General features: G+C 41.7%; 1 protein-coding gene across 1 annotated transcript in view; it reads left to right on the top strand.

Moving 5' to 3' along the window:
• Nucleotides 1-722: 722 nt before the first annotated feature.
• The window catches only part of Yipf5 (Yip1 domain family member 5), a 13,533-nt gene continuing 4,530 nt past the window's right edge, over nt 723-9,725 (top strand). Inside the window, exons 1-4 of the mRNA XM_005356031.3 lie at nt 723-850; nt 1,228-1,347; nt 7,943-8,115; nt 9,221-9,366. Of these exons, the coding sequence (XP_005356088.1) occupies nt 1,238-1,347; nt 7,943-8,115; nt 9,221-9,366 (429 nt within the window). The 5' untranslated portion in view covers nt 723-850; nt 1,228-1,237. The remainder of the gene's footprint in view (nt 851-1,227; nt 1,348-7,942; nt 8,116-9,220; nt 9,367-9,725) is intronic.

Below are 9,725 nucleotides of genomic sequence, written 5' to 3'. Positions count from 1 at the left end.
TTGTAAACTAACGCACTCATTGGTCAAATAATAAATATTACTTCTTAGGATGAATAAATAAAGCTGCACGTGTTTTACACTAAATGTTAGCAATTTGTGTAATGCACTCTGTACGCAAGTGAATGATAAAGACATTACATGAGACAATGTGAGTAGCAAGCCTTAGACAGTTCACACAGTATAAGAGAAGGGCACATGGTCATTCTTTTATACCTGTCCTACTAATATAGTCGCAGTAACAGCTGCTAATGAGTGTCACAGTAATTACTGCTGCCGGACCCCACTGTTTCCAGCTGCTAACACAGAATGAACTTAAGACTCACAAAAGCAAAGCCACTGGGCTATAACGACTCAAGAATAAATATAAAATCCTCAGTGCAGCGCCTGAAACGGCGAGTCCAGAGAATCCGGGACGCTGCCCGAGTCACCGAGCGTTTCTGTCCGTCCTCCTGCCCACTAGCAAGAGACAGGCCTCCCTCCGCATTAGCAACCAGCCGCGGATCCGCCGGCGCGCCCCAGTCTCCGCCGCAACCGAGTTGCCGGAAGCAGTTTCCCTGCTCCCTATTGGCCCGTCACAGGACGAATCAATCAGGACTGCGCATCGGTAAATCCCGCCCCCACCCGGCACACGCACACGTACAACCGGGGCGGTCAACCGAACCCGGCGGCGCAAAGCCCGTTAACACGCCTGCGCGGGCGGGCGTGCCCCGGAAGCAGTTCTTTGGCCGCTGACACGTAGCAGCAAGGCTACCGCAGGGTCTGGAACTGTTTGGGGGGTTACGAGGGGCCGCTGGAGCTGCCGCCGCCGCTGCTGCTGCCGCCGCCGCCGCCGCCGCCGCTGGAGCGTTCGGTGAGTGTCCCCGGCCCTTGTACCCCTTTCGGCCTCCGGCATCAGTTGTGCGAGCCGGCGGCCTGGTCTGTTAGCGCAGGCTGTGGTCTTTCCCCAGACCCCCCAGTCTCTCTCAAGACCCAGGGCCGCGCCCGCGCCGCCCCCGTTTTCCATCTCTGTGGAGCGGCGCCTCCGCCGGACCTCGCCACTGTCTCGGGAATACGCTCCCCGGGTCCAAGGGTCTCCTGGGATCCCCACCCCACCCCCAGACCTCCTCCAGATGTTGATCCCGGTTCCAGAGACGCTTTCTGTCTTCTCGGGGCGTTCGCTTAAGCAGAAGACCACAGGCAAATCAAGCAGGAGCTAGCGTGTAAACAGTGTTTGCCCTCTCGTTGCAGATCGTTTGCAATGTCAGGCTTTGACAACTTAAACAGCGGTTTCTACCAAACAAGTTACAGCATCGACGAGCAATCTCAGCAGTCCTATGACTATGGAGGAAGTGGAGGACCCTACAGCAAGTAACTTTTCAGCTTTGGCAACTTACTTAGTTTGTAATTAGCGGAAGAATGTATTCAGAATGCCTGATTCTACCTTTAAAAAAAAAATGGATATGTGAACTTAGTCCTATTCAGGAATGTGATTTTCTTCTTCTTCTTCTTTTTGCCTAGAAAAAGATATGATGTTTGGTTAGCATATGAAGGGGTTAGCCTGTTTATAATTTGTTATTTTCTGAAAGAAAGTCTTCTAGTGTGCCAAAGAAAGATAAATAGCCCGTCGAAATAATATTTACAAGTGGTTTGGGTAGGTGCTTTGGGTACCTAGAATAAAAGGCTAATTTATTCACTAAAAAATAAAGTTTTTTTGATAGCTTATTTGGTAGGTGAGTCTGTGATTTCAGACTTTATGAACAGCTACTGAAGGAGCTCTGTGACACAGGTTAACAGTGTATGCTCCCCACTATGAGTCACCTGGTGACGTTGATGTGGCAATTGATAGTCATTTTTATTCCTCTTCATACTGAGGTATGATGGTTGTTGGGACAAGAGAAGTGATCAGTTTATGGTTGAAGAAGAGAATTCAAAGACTTTAGGTTCTGAACTGTTAACAATAAGATCCTCTCTAATCTCTGGTGTTTGGGGTATTTTGAAGGCTTTCAGCCAGTCTCTTCTAGACCTGTTTTTAGTCCCTTGGGATGATGAGATGAATCTTACTGGTCTCCCTCTTGAATAAGGGAATGTCTTGTGCTTACCCCTTTTCAGGTAGTCTTATATTCTGAGAATCTTACAGCAGTGATGGGCCTGGTTTCCAGAATTGCATGGATATAGTCACACATACCCATATAAACATGCATATAACTTCATGCAACGTATGTGTCATGGGTGTACATTCGTAGATCTTGAATTCAGTTTCATGAAGACTCTTGCCGGACAAGAGCAAAGGAAAGCTATGAGTCCAGTCAGTTCATGAGATACAGACTCGACTAGAATGTATTTATGTTAGTATGTGTAAATAAATGTGCCTAAACGTTTTTAAGTACAGAGAAAATTCTGGCTATTTTTTTATAACCCAAAGGTTATTTGAATCTACTTAATTTGAGGCATAGATAGTTGTGTGTGTGTGTGTGTGTGTGTGTGTGTGTGTGTGTGTGTGTGTTATACCTTCCAACTTAACCTGTTGAATGAAAAGAGTTTGTAAAAATTCCCTCTATGAATTAGGATTTTTCTTTCTATTAAGTTCTCAACTATATGCGGGTTGTTTCTTCCAAATTGGTTAACTGGGCAGAATTAGAAAATAATATATTTTAGTGAGATCTTTGTGTATTTGAGAGCAAATGGATGTAACTTTGATCTGAGTCCACCTGAAAAATCCCTAAACAACAGAACTTTGAAGAGTCTGACACTGTCGACCTTTTTTTGGCCAAATAATCCTTTATCTTTAGACTTATTAGAAGTTGTGCAATTGAAGTGCAGTTTTCCAGGTTACTCTCCTCCAGTGTTGTGTCCTGCCCGTGTGACCCATCCTCTCGTGACTCTCCACGACCGTCTGAGGTCGCTTCCCACACGGCGGTTATGTGTTGCTGAGTGCTTTCCTTCCATTGTAGCCAACTCATGTGCCACTAAGCATCGCCTCATCCTAGTGGGGATACTTTACCTAGCTATAGCTGTCAGCTGGAACACACAGGTTTATGAATTATGCTTGGAAAAACAAAAGGAATGCTGAAGCAATAATACATGTGAACTTCCAATGCTTTCTTGAAAAAATAAACTTATTTGCTTCTATACGTGCCTGCAAGTAGATCTGACACCTATTTATATTTTGAATATTATCTCAGCGTACCAACTCGTGTTCTTTTTGCTTCGCTAACTGCTAACAGAAATCAGTGATAACTTTAGTTAGGAAAAGTCTAGGTTCAGCGAGCCTACTATCTGGAATGCCTTAAGGTTTGACTTGTTAGCCTTGCTGAAGTTCTGCAGTTGCCCATGAGATCAGCTTTGATATTTTATAAGTTCCTCTTACTTGTATTTTACCATGTCATATGAGTAGAGCCCGTGTAGATTTCTAGGTAAGCCCCTAAAATTTTTATATAGTAATACCAATCACTTATTTTTAAGAAGCCGAGAATTGTTATATTTTTTACCTTTAACTTATCTGATAATATCTTTATGAACCATTTTTATGAACATAAGTAGATAGCCAGTGATAAGAGGTTTTATCTTTTCTGTTGCTTATTAAAACGGCACACAGAACTTATGACAATGCTGATTTAGCATATGTTACTTTGCCTGCTATGAAACTGTCGCTGTAAAAACCATGCATACCATAACACAGTTTGGCTTGTGATCAACTGTGACTCAAATTGGTGAGAACAGATCCTGGCAGGATGGGGGAGCAGTAAGCCCCACAGTTCTGTTTCATTGACACTGCATTTGGAAAGTGGGATGACAGCCCCACCTCTGGAGTGGGCTTGCTTGCAGCACCTCTGGTTTGTAATCAGTGGTGCTTACTGTGAACTCCATGCTCTACAGGATTCTTAGGACACATTTTAGAGATCTTCTAAATTCAGAAGTAGTTTCATAGCAACATTATTTTGTGCCTTTCATTAACAGTTGCGCTTACATTGCAGAAATAATGTTTGTCCTGCTGGTCCCTGAATCTGAATAAGGAACTAGTATTGCGCTTGTCCTCACCACCTGCTTGAGAAGGTGGAGTAAGGCAGTTTCATTTAAGGATCCCCAATGAAGCAAGAAGAATATGATTGTTATTCAGTCCTGGTCCTTAGTACACGTCTTTTTGGTGCGGGGTGTCACACAACACTTCTCTTCCATACTGAAAGTACACTATCTCTAGGAAGATACACAGGCTGCTTAATGTGCTCATTGAACCACTTGCTTTTTGGGGGACCATATTCATTGGAAACAATGGACACTGTGTTTAGTCAGAATTTTGTACTTCGCAGATAATTTTTCAAAGATTACTAAATGAACCTGTCGTTTCAAGGAAAATAGCTGCTAGTACTTGTTAACCAATCCCAAGATTTTAGACAAAATGAGGATTTTGGAAAACTAGTGTTCATCTTCAATAGCTTCCTAGCAATCGAACATTTTATTCTTGATGAAATTGGGAACAGTTTTAACATGTGATTTTCTATTGTTTAGAATTTAATATATATATACACACACACACACACACACACACACACACACACACACACACATATTATATGTTGGTGCATACCTGTAGTCCCAGTACTCAATAGACTGGTGGATCTCTATGAGTTTGAAGCCAGACTGGTCTATGGAGTCAGCTCTAGATTTGCCAGAGCTATTTTATTCTAATCATGGTTTCTCTTTGTCATGGTCCTGGCTGTCTTTGAACTCACTTTGTGAGCCTCGAACACAGAGATCCTTTTGCCTCTGCCTCTTAAAGGCATGTGTCACCACCTGGCTGAATTAATAAATATTTTAAACATCTAAATTCCTTAATAGTGAATATTGATAATTAAAGCTCCTGAAGGAACTCTAAGACTAAAGCATTTAGAACTGCTAGCCATACTATTCTCTCTGGGTTCTTTTTGTATTCCTCCTTCTCTCCTTCTCCTTGCTTTCCCCCAGGAATAAACTACAATCTATGTAGTCAGCTTGTAGAAACATATGTGTGGAAATTTTCTTGTGATGTCATGGACTCTGATAAATACTAACAGATCAACCCAACCGCATATTATACTAATTCAGGAAAAGAGAATTGTTATCCTTGCTCAACTAGCTAACCCTGATAAAGGTGGTTCTTGTGTGAGTGGGTGTGCCCCTCAGAAGATATCAGCATGTTGTCATTCCAGAAAAGCTGGGAAACTGCAGATTTGGAATGTAACTTTGAAGTAATCTGTGTAAAGAAGGATTGCGAAGTGGTGTTAGTTATTAAGAGTTGATGGTCACTGGAGTTAAATAACCTGGTTTTGAATTGTGGCACCACAGTGGCAAATTATTTTAACCCAAATTTCAATTTACATAGCTTCATAGTAAGGACAACAGTAGACTCATTTCATAGAGTTGTAGACATATGAGACAGTTAAGCACTTACTAAGTAGTGCTTTGCACATAGTCACATTGAAAAGGTGTGTTTAGGACGTTTGCAGTAGTTCAGGTGGACCTCCTTATCGCAGTAGCTTACTTTAGAATTAGCCAATTGACTTTTAGATTTTAGCCTTTTTATTCTTTGAAAGTCTTGTTACGTGTGTACAGTGTGTATTGGTCATCTCCATTTACCGCTTTTCTCTGGCTCCTCGGAACAGCTAGTCGTCTCTCCCAGCTGCGTGTCCTCTTTTTTATGGTTATTAATAACATCCAGAGTCTAATTAGTACTGCATATGCACATGGGTCATGAACAACTTGCCTGGTAGGTGTGTCCTTAAAAAAAAAAAGACTATTCCCTGAGCTGTCAGCTGCCAGTAGCCAACAAGGGTGGAGTCTTAGGGGCCCCTCCCCAGACCGTGTTAGAATTTGTACAGGCTTGTTCAGGTAACCCCAGCTACTGTCAGCTTATGTGTGCAACACTCAGGTCACATCCAGAAGTCAGCAATTTCACAGCTTTCCCATGTGTTCTGGGTCTTACATTCTTTCTGTCCTTCTCTGAAGTTCTCTAAGCCTTGAGTGATAGGAGACTGATCTAGGTGGTGCGACCACAGCTGGGCGCTCAGTATTCTCTGCACTTGGCACTCCGACTAGTCCTGAGTCTCTGCATTGACCACTACTCACTGCAAAAGAAAACTTTCTCTCACCCAAACTGAGCAGCACTAGTCTATGGGTATAAGCATACATGTTCAGAGTGTAATTTAATAGCATGGGCTTTCAACAAAAGAACAGTACTGGGTTCCCCCTATAGCCTATGATCTTCCCAGCCATGGGCTTTTGACCAAGTTTATGGTACCAGACATGAAATCCTGCCTGTGGTGTAGACCACATATCCAATCAGAAATAGTTATTCCCATAACCGTTATTTCACTATTGCATGGTGGGCACAACTTGCCAGCAAGTCAGGATTATATCACCAGCTAATCTCAATAAATAATAAATGCTGCCCAACATATTTAAAGGTACAGCAGTCTATATGAAAATTTGGCACTCTGCATCTTTTTAGTTCCAGGTTTCTTTACTAACAGTAGCTGTGGTTAGAAGTTCACATGTGTACTCTGGAGATAGTGTAAGAAAAGTATGGGGGGCTGGAGAAATGGAGAAATGGCTGAGCGTTTTAGAGCATTGCCTGCTCTTCCAGAGGTCCTGAGTTCAATTCCCAGCAACCACATGGTGGCTCACAACCATCTCTAATCAGGTCTGGTGCCCTCTTCTGGCCTGCAGGCATACACGCAGACAGAATATTGTATACATAATAAGTAAATAAATAAACATTTTTTAAAAAGTATGTTTATTTTCTATAAAGTATACAGTGTGGTATTTTTAGTATTTCTTGATTGTTATTTATCAGTAGACATGAAATTACTTCATTTTTAACAGATTCATAGTAACTCTTTATGCACATGTTGCATTATATTTATATACAGCTATTTCTCTCCTTTTGCTATTACAGTAACAGAGTCCACGTAATCAAAAATAAGTTGACTAAAGCCTGGCGACGGTGGCGCACACCTTTAATCCCAGCACTCGGGAGGCAGAGGCAGGCGGATCTCTGAGAGTTCGAGACCAGCCTGGTCTACAGACCTAGTTCCGGGACAGGCTCCAAAGCCACAGAGAAACCCTGTCTCGAAAAAAAAAAAAGAAAAAAAATAAGTTGACTAAATATTTCTAGGACTTTCTTTTTGAAATATCTTTAAAATAATATTTTAACTTCATACCACTCAGTCTATAATTAGATTAGTCCACTGAAATGCTGGACATGTGGTAAGACAGGTATTCACAGATAGTTCTCTAGTGCAGTCCTGTTCCGTCCTAGTCACTGAAATGCCAGTGCAGAGTTCTTCCGAAGACCTGGGATTTGGTGTAGATCCAGTGAGGCAGCAAGTGTACAGTCACTTTGAACATTTTAAAGCTCGACTCAAACACAAGATGACCTGAGGACATTGTGTTATATTCAGAACGCTGTGACAAAGAACATGCTTGGGTCCCTGTCCCCCAGTTTGAAACTGGTATTTATTAGACAGGCTTTCTCATTTGCAAACTATCATACTATGAAGTGTAAGAAAGAATAATTTAATCTGTATCCAAATTGGGAAAATATAGTCATCTGTTATCCCAGACCTTCATTTATCATCTGCAACATACATTTACTTCAGAATATATTGTGACATTCTCTTAGTGTCACTAGGGGAAGAAAATAATCCTGACTTGTTTTTATTTGTTGATACCCTGATGTTTAAAAGTGTGGTAGTTGTTGTGCTTATGTGCTGACATATAAGTGCTGACGGCCACAAGAGGGTTCTCTGTAAGAACACCCTTGTCCCCCTGTCAGTCATGGTCTCGGCACTCTTTCTCTGTGGGTGCCCTAGGAAGAGGTTTGGAAGTGAATGAGCATTCTTTAGCTGTCAAGAAAAAAAGAATCTGGGAATACTGTCGATTGGTTAAAATACTAAGAGTTAAACTTAGAAATTTTCTTTGTATCCAGGCAGTATGCTGGCTATGACTACTCGCAACAAGGCCGATTTGTCCCTCCAGACATGATGCAGCCACAGCAAACATACACGGGGCAAATTTATCAGCCAACCCAGGCCTATCCTCAGACTGCACCTCAGCAATTCTACGGAGACAGCTTTGAGGAAGAGCCTCCTTTGTTAGAAGGTAGGATGGAATGGTTCAGGCTGTCTGAAAAGCATGAGGCCAGACGTGTTTTCCATTTTAAAGTAGTTAGAATTTTCCAGGATCTCTGTAAACGTCACTGGTTTGGCATCCTTAATTGGAAAGTCTGAAATGCTACCCGCTCCCTTTGTTTTCCTGAGACAGGACTGTGCTGTGAGGCCAAGGCTAACCTCAAACCTGCAGCAGTCCCCCTTCCTCGGCCTCACAAATGCTTGATACCATCCTTAGCTTAAAACAGCTTGACTGTTATATTGTGTCAAAGCTCCGAATTTCAGAGCATGTCAGAGGTTGGATTTTGAGACTCGAGGTGCCCAGCATATGCCCTGGTCTGCAGTTGTTTTGTGAACAAAGCCTGAGGTGGAGATTTTTTCCTCTCTGTGAAAAACAGTAGCTAGCCTTTAGTCAGGAACTTATAAAGAGGAGAGATTATATTGGGCCAAAAGGGACCATTTCTTTGAAGAAGTAATATTTAATATAACAGTGTGAGCATCAGCTTTTATTCAGATTATTAATTATATTCTGCCCATAGAAGATATGAAAGCAATTAGAATTGTATTTATAGTTCTGTGTGGAAATAAACTAATAGAACTGTTGATTGCATAAAACATGGTGGTTCTCAAATAATATTGTAGAAATCTGAACACAGATGCCTAGGGCATAATTGTATCTGCTTCCATGGGGTACATGGGTATTCCTGAAGCTTCAGGTAAAAAGAATCCTTTTGTTAGCTGTGTCCACGTGTTCTTGTACTCTGAATATGAGGTACAGTGTGTCTGTTTCACCATGCCTGTCAGTGGAATCAGCAGCATGAAGAATGGTCCAGAGGAGAGTAAACTATCATTGACCATTGCTGCACCTTCTTTGTTCCTGTGTCGTGTTCCAGCACTGATTCTAGAAAACATCACAAGTCCTAAAATTCATAACAGGAGTGTCCAGTGTTGAATACTATTTTGAAACAGAAAGAGTAGCTATTTGTCTTTGATACTGTGGAGTAATGAGCTTTCAAATGTAAAACTTTTAGGTAAATTTATAAAACTGCTAAAGGCATACCACAAATTCTGACTTCCTTCTTTTCTCTTTATCTTAGAATTGGGTATCAATTTTGATCACATCTGGCAAAAAACGCTGACGGTGCTGCACCCCCTGAGAGTGGCTGACGGCAGCATTATGAACGAGACCGACCTGGCAGGACCTGTGGTGTTCTGCCTTGCCTTTGGAGCCACGCTGCTACTGGTAAGACTAAAGAAGGATTCTAAATATTCTACCAGATGTTGGGACTCAGTCTTTGGTAGGTTTTAGGATATATTGAGTTTCTTGAATTTATACGAATTCCTTAGTTCTCTATCAATAGTAAGTATTGTGCAACATATGCAACAACATTTTTTTTTTAGCCAAATGTAGGAGACAGAAAACAGCTGTAATCATAGCCTTGAGAGACTGAAGCAGGAATATTATAAATTCTAGACCAGGCTGGGTCACATATAAGGTACTGTTTCAAAGAAAAAAAAAGTGTCTTGTAAGAAGTAGTCCAGTTATTGGGGAAAAATAAGAAAAAAGTAAACATCAGAATTTCCTATTTTTTTAAAAAATAT

This window comes from Microtus ochrogaster, chromosome 18 (genome assembly GCF_000317375.1).
Source record: "Microtus ochrogaster isolate Prairie Vole_2 chromosome 18, MicOch1.0, whole genome shotgun sequence".
Taxonomy (NCBI): Eukaryota; Metazoa; Chordata; class Mammalia; order Rodentia; family Cricetidae; genus Microtus; species Microtus ochrogaster.
The sequence above is the reverse complement of the archived record's forward strand: the minus strand, read 5'-3'. Positions and strand labels throughout refer to the sequence as shown.